Below are 15,423 nucleotides of genomic sequence, written 5' to 3' on the forward strand. Positions count from 1 at the left end.
TAAGAAAGTTATGAGCATTTGAATATTGAGATCACTAATGCCATGTAGATCCTCCCATTGGCAATGCGACCAAGATCTGTGATGTCACACACGTACAACTCCCTCATTACTTTAGTACTTATTTCACTTATATTCTCACTTTTATAGAGTCTATCACAAGGTGAGGTGTTCATTTTATGAGAGGACGAGTACAGAGGTTTCACAACATTATATCATTGATGAATCGTTTGTCATATGATTAGAATTAGCAAAAAGAGATGTTTTGGGGTATATTTTCAGTGTCCAAATGGGGAGAGTTGTTCATCTGTGACAACATAGATCTTGGTCGCATTGCCAATGAGAGGATCACCATAGCATTAGTGATCTCAACATTCAAATGCTCATAACTCTTCTATTGCTAGTCCTATTTTACTCAAACTTTTTTTGATCTTATTCTTTGATTTTTCTGCTTTCACAAAAGCTAACTTGCTCCAAGAGTTTCATTCTCCTTTAAAACCTCAATAGGACTTCCCCTTTTTTATAAAAAAAAAAATCAACATTAATTAGCTGCCGCGATCGAGGAAATTTTGGTGATTTTGTTGCCCCCCCCCCCCCCCCATTGGCAAAAACTTATCCCCCCCCAAAAAAAAAAAAACGAATGAATAAAAAATTGTTTCCCTTTTAGTGAAACGTGGAGAAAAAAAAAGAAAAACTGAATTACGTCGTGTCAATATTTATGATTTCTAATTCTAATTCAGTAGAGACCTCTGTTTTACAAAAATGTACATCCCCTTACTAAAAATATTATTGCTCCCTCCATTTGTTTTTCTTCTTTGTTATTTTTTTTGTTCTTCAAAACAAATATGCACGCTTAATCTCTCAAAAACCAAAATGGTGTCATGCTACCCCTCTTCAAACTTTGTAGGCTACCTGTTTCTAATAGAATACATTATCGAATGCTTGTTCCAACCCCAAAATCTCGGTCAACCACACTTCTTACATTTCTTCATTATTTCACCAACAAAGATCCACATACTCTCTTCGTTCTGTAACTGCTATTTATGTCATTAAAAATACAAGGCCTGCTTCAACTCGTTTCAATCTCTTGCCCCCCCCCCCCCCCCCCCGTCTTTGGAACAGACTCCTTTCATCTCTCCGAAACCTCTCTAGTTGGTATCCATGTTCAACACCCTTTTTTCTCTCTCTCTTCCGTTTCCATTTTATTTCTCCCCTCCCCTCTTTACTTCTTTTTCTTCGCACATTTTTTTCACCTTCTCCCTTCCTTTTCTTTTCTCTCCCACATTCCTTCCATTCTCTCCTTCGTTTTATCTTTATGATCCCATTCTTTCTTACTTTTTCTTCTCTCCCTTTTGCTTTCTCCTTTGTCTTTCTTTCACCTTTCTCTTATTTTCCTCCTCCCTTTATTTGCCCTTCTACTTCCCCTTTCCTTCTCTTTCTCCCCTTTATCGTTTTCTTCACCCTATCCCTTCTTATTGCTCTCTCTCTCTCTCTTTCCTTTCTATCCCCTCTCTTTCTATTCCCCTTCTTTTCTTTCCTATTTCACTTTCCTACTCTCTCTGTAACTTTTCTTTTCCCTCTATCCATCCCTTCATTTCCTTCTCCCTCTCTTCCACTTCCTTGCAAGAGTAAGCATGGTTCACTAACCGTGGACGATTCCTGCAGCCCTATACACACATAACTTGTCATTAATTGACCGAATGGTGCTGTTTAAAGGCCAAGTCCACCTCAGAAAAATGTTGATTTGAATTAATAGAGCAAAATCAATCAAGAATAACGCTGAAAATTTTCATCCAAATCAGATACAAAATAACAAAGTTATGACATTAAAAAAATCGCTTATCCCCCCCCCCTACCAAAAAAAAAAAAGTTATGCACAACTCCGTGACATGCAAATGAGAAAATTTGTTATGTTTGAATTACGCAATATTTACATTTCGTATAGGTTTGATTGGGACCAACGTGACTGAAGTAAAAATGTTAAGGCAGTGGTAATTCCACATGTTCAGGGAATTAGAAAATTTAGTTTCACAGAGAATGGGGAGGAAAATTATTATACTTCATATATTATAAGAAATACAAAAAAGAAATTGTGAGTGGATGGCGTCATCGATCCCCCATTTGCGTTCCGACCAGGATGTGCATAATAACTGTTTTTTCTTGTGAAATTAACGAAACTTAAATATTTTCTAAATTACTTATTTTACATCCACTTTTAATGAAATTTTCAGTGTTATGCTTATTGGATTTTTATTTTGTTATTCAAATCAACTTTTTGTTGGGGTGGACTTGTCCTTTAACAAAACATCAGTCTACTATACATGCTATATGAAACGATTTGAACGACATGAGGAATTGAAAGGCATGGCAATCTGAACCGGGGACGTCCCCGGTTGATGGTAAAATACCAAAAAATGCACTTGGAACTAGTTTGTCAAAACCGACCTTAATACACCCTCACCTGCCCATAACAGAGGCACACATGATGCACTCTCAGTCTCACACCCTCGAATCTCACCCCTGACATACGTTTATTTCCTCATACGTAGTTCAATAGACATATTAACATATTAGAGTGATCAAAATCACGTTTTAAATATATTTCATTTAATCTACTATAATTACTTAACGTATAACCATTCTAAATAAAAGTACATTTCTATCTTTTGTTCACAATTAAGGATAAACGCATTTCCAGGACAATATATTATACATGTTATACAGGCCCACTTGTACGCATGCGCAAAACTGTTTTCTAAAATCTTGTTATCATTTATTATTCATTTATTCATGTTTTCTTTATTATATATGATAAACTAAGGTGCCTGGTAGTCCTGTTTAGTTAATAAAAAAACGGCTTTACAACGGAGCCTTCCACTTTTACAAACATAATATATTAGAACATAAACATGATATTATATACATAAATACAAATGATAATTAACATAAAGTAAAACAAAAGTTATAATGTATAAAATAAACATAAAACAAACAAACAAAAACATTGGAGGAAGCAATACCAGAGTTTATGTCAAAATAAATGTTTGGACAATTGGTATTCTCGTTGAAAGAATTGATAAAATTGATGGATTGAAAAGGAAAAAAGGGGGTTAATTGAATAGGGAGCTTGCTTTATAAGAGAAGGACCTTCTTTTGAACTCAATTTCTGGGAATAAAATGCCGAGGATAAAATTTAGTGCATTGCAGGTGCAATATATATATATATATACTTTAATATTGTCCCCAATACCGGTCCCCACTATGCTTTAAAAATGTGCGACGAGTAATCAGCGATTTGAAATAAATTAGGGCTTTTATATTCGCATACATTCGTAATTCCGAAGCTTCGTTATTCCGAAGGCTTGGATATTCCGAAGGTTCGTTAGTCCGAAAACGAAATTATTAACGAGCCTTATTTCGTTTTCGGACTAAAGAACCTTCGGAACAACGAACCTTATTTCGTTTTCGGATTAACGAACATCGAGGTATAGGCAATTTACGTGTTTCAGAATTACGAACCTTCGGAATAAAGAACCTTCGGAATTACGAACCTTCGGAATTACGAAGTGTAACCTTTATATTTATTATTTTGATTAGTTTCCCAATGCAGTGCAACAATAATCATTTTGTGGTAAAATTAAGGCAAAAATATAAATTTACAAGAGTTTTATCAGGCATTGCTTTATGCGGTGAATACATCCCATTGTACGTGAAATAATACTTGATATGTTAAGACCACGTCAGTTGTGAGTCAAGTATAACACTTATAGATATATTATTTCATCAGTACATGGTAGGTTGTTACTATATAATTTTGATCGTGAATTGGTTATTCTCCAACTTTCCTTTTGTGCCGAAAGAAATGACCAAGCTTTTTTGTGGATGAATATACTATCTTGTTTATATCACTGAACATATTTACATCTAAATAAATATAAAAAAAATCACAAAGCAAAATGCTGAAAATTTCATCAAAATCGGATAACAAATAGCGAAATTATTGAATTTTAAAGTTTATCAATATTTTGTGAAAACAGTTATATGCATATCGTCATGAATATTAATTAGGTTGGCTGATGATATCACATCCCCACTTTCCTTTTTCTTATGTCATTACATGAAATCATATATGTTTCATTTTTTCATACATTGTGTAAATGATGTGTCTCCATTATGATGAAATAAGTTGCGGCAATGAATGACTAATGCATTTAATTAGTTGTCAATCCAATTAGTTCTTAATAGAAAATTGTTGATTAAACCTAATTTCACATAATAAAATACAAAAGAACAAGTGGTGATATGACATCATCAGCCCACCTAATGAATATTCATAAAGACATGCCTAAAACTGTTTCACTGAAATAATGCAAATCTTTAAAATTCAATAACTTTGTTATTTTGTTATTCGATTTTGATCAAATTTTCAGCATTTTGCTTTGTGAATTTTACTGTATTTATCGAAATACAAATATTTCCAGCCTGGACGATCCCTTAAAAATACGAATGCAATCGTGTACTGCTTTCTGAAGGATTTTTTTTAACACAGAAGGCAGTATTGAAATAGGCCTGAAATTGTCAACACCGATCATAAATAAACACTAGCAACTCCTATATTACAGTCCTAAACATGCTAAAGTTATCAAAACAGCCCTTTGTTTTCATTGTTAGTTGAAAGGGAAGAAATTCTGCGTTTACCTATTTTGATACTTAATTTTCTTGAGTATGAGCCAAGTGAACAAAATATACATATTTTATCAAAAAAATACATTAATATTTTTCTAACATGTAAATGTTAGATGTATCCCGATTATTTGATCAGCCTCTTTATGGAGTCCCTAATCCTCCTTAAACATCCTTTTTTTTCTTCATTCCTATACTTGATAAGACAAAACTCCTTGAAAATCCAGAAATAATGAAATTCAAGAATGAGGGGGGGGGGTGCTGAATCAAACCCCCTTAAACCGCCGAATGGAAAACTTTGCTATCCTTCATGAAACAATCAGCACAATTTCGTAACAAATCGTTCATGTTCCCTTGTTTTTGATATGAAAGTGCAAATGCAACTTATTGCTTCTATAACCCACTAGGTTTCTTCAATCCCTCGCTTTCAAATGTCTCTAAAATAGCCACATTAACCCTCTTACCCATTTCCCATTGGAAAAGTTCTTCGCATGGCCCGAATTGCCTAATCTAATATGAGCCCCCCCCCCCCCCCGAATCAAGGTGAACGTCTGGCTGGAAAGTTTGCCTCCACCCCTAATCCAGAATTGCTAATATCGTTATTTTCTAGAAGGATTCTTGTACAATAACCATTTCCGTAATACCCTCATCAGAATCACACTTGGTGATCTTATAGTCGTATCCTTTACCATCAATTTTCCATCCATCTAGGAGCTTTGCAATAGACCATTCTCCGAGTAATTTTTCTACATCTCCCTTTACGCTTTCGACCTGTGATTTCGTCGCCCAACTCCAATCCCGTGTGATGCCCTCTGCGATTCCAACAACACGAACATCCTTCACTGGCCTGATTAAGGTGATCACCTGGTCTCCAAACTTTCTGTTGGGATCATCATTTTTCTCAAGTTTGTTGCCATATCCTCCACCGACAACTTGCCACCCATCTTGAAGTTTGGCGATGGTCCATTCATCAAGCAAATCAGTAACATCTTTCATAGAATCCTTTACTTCCCAGTAAGTCGCCAACCTCATGCCACCAGGCATCCCATATTCGACTTTAGTGACTGAAACCAAACAAGATTTTTTTTTATGAAACATTTCGGTAAGACTACAAACAGAAATTTGAGAAAATATATTTAAAGTAGGACTTTGATTAAATGCTTATGTTTATCTTTTGTTACCGTCGAATGTAACGTTCATATACAATCAGCGTTGAATTCAAACAACGTTTTTTACTCTACATATCATTCTTGGAAGGCTTTTTAAAATCCAGACCTGCTCAAAAAAAATATTATATATAATTTACAAATCAAATGTTTCTAGTCATCTTGTTAATGTATATTTGCTTTAACTTTTATTCACTAAAATCAACTATTATCATGCTGTTTATGTTCGGAATAGGACCGTCGACGACTTCCATCTTGAAATGAAAAAAAAATACAAAGAAAGAAATGCGTTATAAATAGAGTAAAACAAAATAGCACTCCATCACAAAACTAGTTGGATGAAGAATTGAAAACAAACACCAAAAAATCTTAACCAAAATAATAATAAAAAACAATAAAACGGCAACAACAATAATTTAGGTTATCCCGTCCATGTTCGTAGATCTATCATCGGAATATAAGTAAGATGATGCTATCCTCATACTTTTGGACCTAACATCAGCCTTCGATACAGTTGATCACGATGTTCTTCTTTCCAGGCTGAAAACACGATTTGGTGTCTCTGGAACTGTAGCAAAGTGGTTTGACTCTTACATCACTAGACGATATCAACAGGTGATCATAGATGTCTCACGATCTGATCCTACTCTACTTAAATGGGGGGTGCCGCAAGGTTCGGTCATCGGGCCTGTACTTTTTATATGCTACACGACACCGTTTGAATATCTTATACATTCCTATGGTTTATCGTGTATGATATATGCTGATGACACACAATTATACAGTGCGTCCCAGAAAAAAACGAAACCGAGATTTAGCGACGATATATCATAACTTAATCACAAATAAAATAGACAAATGACCTACCAATGTAAAGCTTAGAATCTCCACTTTCATCTGATATTACTAAGATTATTTCTCCTTCACGCATGAGTGAGCAAAAACAATTTGAAGAAGGGATACCAAAAAGTCATTTGGCGGGTTGTATCTGGCTTTCAAAAGGAAAACCACATTTTTAAAAGGTTCAATATCTGCTCTTTAATTTGATACCTCAATTATAGAAAATGGTCAAGAAATAAAAAAGTTCTAGTTATTTGAAATAAGGCTTGAATTTCAATAATTTCATAAAATGAAGAGGTTTTACAGGCTAGCGTTCAAACTCACTCGACACTCCGTTTTGTTTACGATCAGTCATGCATTAAGTCTTTTGTTAACCATGCGATAGCTTCTGTGGGAAACTGGTGAAAACAGTTTATTTAATGAAATTATGGAAATTCAAGCCTTATTTCAAATAACCAGAACTTTGTTATTTCTTGACCATTTTCTGTAATTGAGGTATCAAATTAAAGAACAGATATTGAACTTTTAAGACATGTGATTTTCTTTTTGAAATTCAGATACCCCCCGCCAAATGAGTTTTTGGTATCCTTTCTTCAAATTGTTTTTTGCTCGCTCATGCGTGAATGAGGAATAATTTAAGTAATATCAGGTGAAAGAGGAGATTCTAAGCTTTACATTGGTAGGTCATTTGTCTATTTTATTTGTGATTAAGTTATGATAAATCATCGCTAAATCTCAGTTTCATTTTTTTCTGGGACGCACTGTATATCTCATTCAAGTCTGGAACGCTCTCCGAATGTTGCAGACTGAAGTGGAAGATTGTCTTTGTGCCATTCGTTCCTGGATGACTGTGAACTATCTACTGCTTAACGATATCAAGATTGAAGTCCTGCATATCTCCTCCCATCGAAGACATACCCCTGAGCTACCTCCAATTCAAATTGCAAATGTTTATATCCATCCCTCTAAAACGGTTACTATCTTAGGTGTTTTGTTTGATTAAAACCTTTCAATGCGTCCCCATGTCAACAGCAACTGTCGTAAAGCATCCTTCGCTCTAAGAAAAGTTGGTAAAATTCGTAAATATCTCTCTAAGTCATCTACTGAAGTCCTAATTCATGCATTTATTAGTTCACTTCTTGACAGTTGCAATAGCCTGCTCCATGGAATTCCAGAAAAGCCCGTCTAGTTTCCCTCACTAAAAAACATGACCATGTAATACCTACTCTTAAACAATTGCACTGGCTCCCCATTAAATTTCGTATACAATTAAAAATACTACCCCTAACTTTCAAATCTCTTCAAGGACATGCTCCAAAATATCTCTCTGAATTAATCCAGGCATATACTCCCAGTAGGTCCTTACGTTCTGCAAATCAAAATTTCTTAACAGTCAAAAAAGCAAAAACGATTTTTTTTTTTTTTTTTTTTTTTTGTGATAGGTCCTTTTCAAGCTCTGCCCCACGACTTTGGAACACTCTTCCAGCTTCCCTCCGTTGTATGGCCGCGCAGCTACAGCCGGGGTAATAATAATACGCCAAGTATATTACAGCGCCTTGAGCACATAATCAATGTGGATTTGGCGCTTTAGAAATGCTCTATATTATTATATTAGAGGTATCCGACAATCGTAATCTAGGAATATCGCAATCCACATAGGCACCGAAATGGGTTTTTGTTCTAATATAAAAACGATGAATTTACCTTTAAATTCTTTCTTCATCACGTTGGTAAGCAACTGGTCCCCGAAATTTTTGTTGGGATCATCATATTTCTCAACTTTGTTGCCATATCCTCCACCGGCAACTTGCCACCCATCTTGAAGCTTGGCGATGGTCCATTCGTCAAGTAAATCTATAACACTTCTCATATTATCCTTCACCTCCATGTAAGTCGCCAACCTCCACCCACCAGGAATCTCATCTTGGACTCTAGTGACTGACATCAAAAAGAATTCTGGTTAAAACGTCTGGGAAAGATTACAAACAGAAATTTAAAAACATATATTCCTGAAGTATAACTGAAAGTGGATAGGCACGTTGTTTTATTTGATCAGACATGAAGAAAGAAAAACTAGTATGCCAGCGCGAATCGGGAGAGCTATTTTTTTTTTTTAGACTTATACCTTTAAACGGAACATTCTAACCATGTTCGGCATGGGTGTCGATCGGTATTCTTGGTTTGGGGGATGATTGACACAAATGTTCTTGTGGATGGGGATCTTTCAACATTACCCCCACTAAAATCACAAGTTAGGACATTTGGGAGTGGTTGATCTGCATGGTGTTCTTGCAATGGCGTACCGTGAGTCACGGCATTGGGGGGGCACCAGCAAAATTTTTGAGTCACTTAGCAAGCGCGCGAAGCGCGCTCAGTTGCCAGGTATACTGACCTAATATAGGGACATTTTAAGGACAGTGCCATTAAACGGATATGTATCTCACTGCTCAAATAATGCGAGCGCAAAGCGCGAGCTAAAAATTTTTGATATGCAGACCAAAAAAGGACATTATAAGCAAATTTTTGTAATCATGATACATACCTGTCTTGCTAAACAAACAATGCGAGCGCGAAGCGCGAGCTGAAATTTTTGTAAATATTGACCCCAATGCCCCCCCCCCCCCCGTAGTTACGCCACTGTGTTCTTGGAAATTCTTTCATTGTTGCAGTGTACTGTACTTATATAATTTTTTTCAAAATTCAATTTGTGTTACAAGTAAGCCTATTCTAAACTCATACGAAAGAAAAAATGACAAAAATTGTCTGGACCATGTACAAAGTGATCTGTTTATTGAACATGATGTATACAACTTCTCTTTTAAATCTAACCCGACTGGCATTATCTTTTTTCTTCTTAATGCATGATGATAAAATGCAGATTCGGACAAATTAAGACTAGCACAGATTACAAACTGTGTGGCTTCTAGTGCGCCATCGGGCCCCGCATCGGGCTTACCGTCATTCCTTAGACGATTTTAACCATGGATTTTAACATGTTTTAAATGCTTTATAAGTGCATGAAACAAAAACAAACATAAAAACAATCAAAACTCAACTGTCATGTTATGATATTTCTCCCAACATTTTCTTGAACCATCAGTGTGTAATATCAGCTAATATATGTGTTAAAATGAAATTTACGTACCGCATGAGTGTGCTCATATAGAATGCAAAACTGTCATCCCTTTCCAAACTCAAAATAGATTTCTTTTTGCCAAAATAAGAAAAAATCAATCAAGTTTAGTTATTCAAGTCCATAACAATAACAAGAATAACATGGAAAAAAAACATCCGATGTTCATATCCGAAGATACGCTTTAGAGAGAAATGAATGATTATTCTTTCTGAAACCATTAATTGATTTCACTTATTAAAAAATTGTAAAAATATGATCATATTACCACTGGTGGGATGGAACACCCTATAAACAAAAGTTGTTTTTCGTCAGGGTCCTTTTATGTCATGTGTTAAAAAATATCATATACATAAACATTTCATTCTTTTTCATCTTGAACCTCCACCCATCTGTTTAAAAGTCCTGGAAAATAATGTTTTTATTTAATAACAATATACACAAATTGCGAGGGAAACAAACTGATTGATGGCATACTATAATCATCACTATAATCATCATGATCAAACTTTTCATTTTTTCATCATCATTATTATAAATTTTCTACCCTAAATTATTGGGGGGATGATAATACAGGCCATCCCCCCCCCCCCACTTGAAATATTGGGGGGGATATATCCCCCCATCCCCCCCGTGATCGACACCCATGATGTTCGGTATTCATATTCATTACAACGAGTGAGTGACACCACTGACACTCATTTGCTGTATTGTAACTATAACTATTTTTGTAAAAATAAGCGAAGCTTGAAAACTATCCAATCGATTTTGATGAAATTTTCGTCGCTTTTCTTGTTTGTTTGATTTTCCTCTATTGGTTGAAATCAACTTTATGTGGTGAACTGTAGCCTTTAAGGAGAAATAGGTATCGGATAAATCATAATGTAGGATTATTACAATCCACATTGGCACCGAATGAGATTTTTTCTAAGATAAATATGATCTCCTTACTTTTGAAAGATTTGTTCATATTGATGATCACTCGATGGCCCATCTCTTCGGAAGGATCTGCACATTTCTGAATTTGGTTATTATACCCCGAACCGGAAATTTTCCATCCGTCTGCAAGCTTAGCGATGGCCCATACATCTATGTCGCCAAGTAAGCCCACAACCTTTTCCTCATAACCTTCTACTTCCTCATGCGTCGCCAATCGCCACCCCACAGGAACATCGCTACTGGTCGTAATGACTTTGAACTCAGCCATAGCTCTGTACTAAAAAAAATAATTATAAATAGTGATAAGAAATAGAGGTACGGGGTGTGTTTTACAAAGCGTTACTTAGAGTCACACTTAAATTTCCATTTGCGTGCGGTATAAAAGGCAGCACCGCATTGGTAGTATAACGGCGACCGCACACCTTACGATTGGTCTGCGACCCGATTTCAGAATAAAATGTAGTAGAATTTGAAGCTAATATTGAGACTTGGAATATCTTACTGTGCAATGTTCTAAATCATCATACGAATACCTACTTCAAATGTGTGACTATGCTATCACCCTTCTTAGAATGAAAGCGAATTTAATATCTTGTCGTAATGACGTCATAGCAGTCGTACGAATGGCTACGATTTGAAACTAATAAGTAATATGGCCTTTACTCCAAGATAAAGGCTTGCAATCTTTCAAATGGTTATATTAGTATTCTTTCAATTAATTTTAACCTCAAATAAAATGACATGTTCCATTCACATTTTCAGAAAATGAGCAAAATGCGATTTGTTCCAAAATCGGATCGCGAACAGTCGTAAGGTGTTCGGTGGCCTTAAAAGAACGCGCACTGCTGCTTATTGATTAATAAGATCGCGCTTTACAATGTAAAGCGCGAATACACTACCGAATTGCTTGTTTGAATATGTAATATTGAAATACCGTCATGTAAAGCGTCCCAAATTCGTTTTGTTTTAATTATCTACGATATCCAGAATAGGTTGTTGATTAAATAAATAAACTTCAAATTTTTCAAACCTTCAAAACGGCCCAAACTTTCAGATTTTCAAACAAACCATGTTTGCGTCGGCATTTAAGCATGGCTGTACAGCCTGTAAGTATACTTAACACTTTGTTAAACACCCCTCAGTACCGATATAGTACGTCATGAAACGTATATTCGATCTTTCTGAACAATATAGAAAACAAAAATAATTCTTTGTCTACATAAAATTAATTCATGGTTCAGCTTACAGCATATTAATTATAAATACGATTGCTATATCAAACTGCATCTCGTTTCACATGCAATGATTTCATTGTTGTTTTCAAAAAGCATTTCTATTGTCCTTTAAAACAGTATAATCATAATGATCATGAAACCGAATTGTTATCGAAATTATGATTATAATTCACATCTGTTTGATCAAAATAATAGGAAGAGGTAATTTCTATAAAATTCTTGCAGTTTGGAATTAGTCACAAATTTCTTTGACTTTATCAATTTGCTGCTAAGCTTTGCACACATTGATTTGAATAATTTTGCTTATCTAGCATATAAATGGTTGAACTTAATTATAACAAAGGCAAAGTTTATCTGCATTTGTTTATAATTCATCGAAATAGTAACAACTGGTTACTTAGCCTTGAAGACTTCGTGATGATATTTTTTTAATATTTTGACATAATACTTCTTCGTGGTTTCTACGGGTTAATGATATAACCTCGTTCCTGGACATGCTGGATGAGTGCCTTTTGCCAGCAACGAAAAATACGATACGTATTAAATTACTTCTATAAATATAAATATAAAACAATAACCAAATACTTTGTGTACATCAATGAAGTTAAACATTCATTTGATTCTGAAATGATTTGATTCTAACAAAAAAATTGTTTTGATATAGTGTCCATACGTCCATCTATTTATACGAATAATATTCTGCTCTGTTATATCAACATTCACATATCATTATTTTCCTTTTCATTTCACAAATAAATAATACAAATTATACAATATTTCACATTGGTGGATCAACGCTTTCAATTCAGCATACACTGAATCCAGATAAAATAGCCGGAAATCCGAAACCGGAAACCGGGCCGAAACCTAAACGCCCTGCTCTTGTTGCTAAACCGGGCAAATCGAGACATTGTAAATTGTCTGACAAATATGAAATATATCCATATGCACCCCCACTAAAATTGGAAATAAAAAGATGGAGAAGGTTCAGAATAATATATCTAGCCCTAATATAGAACATATATGATAGGGGAGTGGAAATACATACCAAAATATGGCTTTATTCCGTCAAATTTCGAGCAGGATCTAGTGCGTGTAATTGTCCATAGACATCAGTTTATTAAGTCAGTAAAGGGTCTGAGAGTCAAGACTTGTCGAACTATCGGCTGATAATCGTTAAAATACCTTTATTTCATTTTCAGTTCAAACCTTGGCCATATACTGAATGAAAATGTCACTTACTCTCCTTGATTACTTTGTCAAATTCCCTTGTGTCATTGCATTTTTGTTGATGTGCAATATTAGTTAAGTTAGCAGAAATAACTCTTATGATATTAAGAAATGATGGTAGAAGTAATAGTGATGACAATAGCAGTAGTGTTAAGAGTATTAGTTATGATGGTACAAACAATGCTAATTTAATTAGTGATAAAAATATGAATAACAATGTTATTAACAATAATGATGATTACATAAACAAGGGTGATTGCGATTAGATCACAAACCTTTATACATATAAACAAATTAAGTGGCAAAAAGAAGCTGCTGAAAACTGCTTATCTAATAAAAGAGAGCCAATGGAGTAAATTAGAAAGTCAAAAAGGGGCCTAAGCTTTCGATCCTAGCAGAATCTTCGTCGGAGGCAAAATTACCATTTTGCCTCCGACGAAGATTCTGCTAGGATCGAAAGCTTAGGCCCCTTTTTGACTTTCTAATCAAATTAAGTAATACATTTAAGTAGAGGTGGGCTATACAGGGGTAAAAAGGGAAATGTTTCACATTGCTTGGGGCACCTGCTTATTTGATGCAGGTTCATCTCCTGAGAATTTTGATACCATTTTATTGATATCGGCCAAAAAATGAGAAGGTGCCGCCCCAAAAATCTTATCTGGGTGGGCGTGGCCCCAAATAGGCCAAATATGGAAGTGTCTGAGTGCATTTTTGTAATAACCTATGTTCCGTATCCGTTTGGGTGAATTTTGTGTTGATGTATAAGTTTTTATACACCAATTAATAATCCAATGAATCTAATAATATCGAAGCCAGAGTTGATACTTTGGGTGAAATTTTGTATTTTTTACCAAGTTTGATCATTTATTGGGCCACTATCATGTGACCTTGAATATTAAACAGGTCATTTTTCTTATGCACTTTTGTAGAAAACCCTTCGGATGTGATACATGACTCAACTCAAGCTGGATCAGACAGCCATTCCTAAACACCCATGTACATAATTTTTATACATTATGTATTTCTTTGTTTTTTAATGCTTTTTTTCGACGGAAATCGTCAGCGATACTTTTTCAGTCGTAAATAATATGAAATTAATTGCTTTTAGTCAGCAAACGTAAAAAAAAGTAATGAAATCTTTTTCAATTGTGGCTACATAGAGAATTTACACTGGATTTGTACACGGAATCATCTATTGGGGCAATTTTAGGCCCGACATTTATTTCCAAAATGTTGCACAACTTTGGAACCGCGCACCCGAGTGTCGCAAATTCAGTCTCAAAAGTTGTGCGAGACTTGAAAGTAAAAAGTCAGTGAGAGGTGCGGTAAAAAATATATATACGCGTTGTGCATTTATCGCCAAGAAATGTTACAAAATATGTCAAGAAATGTATAATATACACGTTTTCAAAGGGGGGTGGTCCTATGGAGCCAAAATCATTTTTTTTCGGCGGCACCTTCTCAATTTTTGACCGATTTTGATAAATGAGGTATCAAAATACTCAGAAGAACACCCTTTTCCATTTAAGCTGGTGCCGATACTCTAAGCAAACTGAAACATCACCATTTTATAGCCTACCTCTGATTTAAGCCATCATATTGTATTCTGCGTTTTTTATGCTTACAGAGTTACAGTCCTGATGAAGATCAAAGATCGAAAGCTAGACTACTAAATAAAGGACGCTATACAACCATCTCATAGCCCATAGCCCATGTACACACACACACACACACGCACACATTGCGTTATGTGTAAATAAACGTAATACAAATATAAATCACTTGATGGTATATAACACTTACCGCAATAAAAAAAAGTACAAAATGAGAAACAGCTAGAGTGAAGACAAGACGAATCGATAATTGCTTGTCTGCAGTTGAAAGGAAATGCCGGGATTGTGTGGCATCTAGCTCTATTTATTGATTTACAACACGTATGCCAGATATTCTTGTCCGTTATGAATATTCATTAGAATAAGAAGAATGTGATTGGTTAACCGTCTGATTGGTCAATCATCTGACTAATAAAGAGTTCCTGGGAAATCCAGATACGAGACTAACCCCCCTCGTTTTTTTTTTCGATGTTTTTTTTTTTTGCTCAAATGGCCGTCATATTGACAAATAGCAAAAAAGTGTTTGTCGATATTTGGTGAATCGGAACAGAATATTGACAGAATGTTAAAGCGGAAGTTAACCCTAA

General features: G+C 35.1%; 1 protein-coding gene across 1 annotated transcript; it reads right to left on the reverse strand.

The window, feature by feature from the left end:
* Positions 1-2,582: 2,582 nt before the first annotated feature.
* On the reverse strand, positions 2,583-15,119 carry LOC135153083 (uncharacterized). Its single transcript, XM_064103892.1, has 5 exons — positions 15,027-15,119; positions 10,771-11,035; positions 8,391-8,624; positions 5,230-5,744; positions 2,583-4,941 (listed from the first exon to the last, which is right to left on the reverse strand). The coding sequence occupies exons 2-4, from the start codon at positions 11,024-11,026 to the stop codon at positions 5,287-5,289; spliced, it is 948 nt and encodes a 315-aa protein (XP_063959962.1). The 5' UTR covers positions 11,027-11,035; positions 15,027-15,119; the 3' UTR covers positions 2,583-4,941; positions 5,230-5,286.
* Between the last annotated feature and the right edge of the window lie 304 nt (positions 15,120-15,423).

The sequence above is a fragment of the Lytechinus pictus genome, chromosome 8, assembly GCF_037042905.1.
Source record: "Lytechinus pictus isolate F3 Inbred chromosome 8, Lp3.0, whole genome shotgun sequence".
Taxonomy (NCBI): domain Eukaryota; kingdom Metazoa; phylum Echinodermata; class Echinoidea; order Temnopleuroida; family Toxopneustidae; genus Lytechinus; species Lytechinus pictus.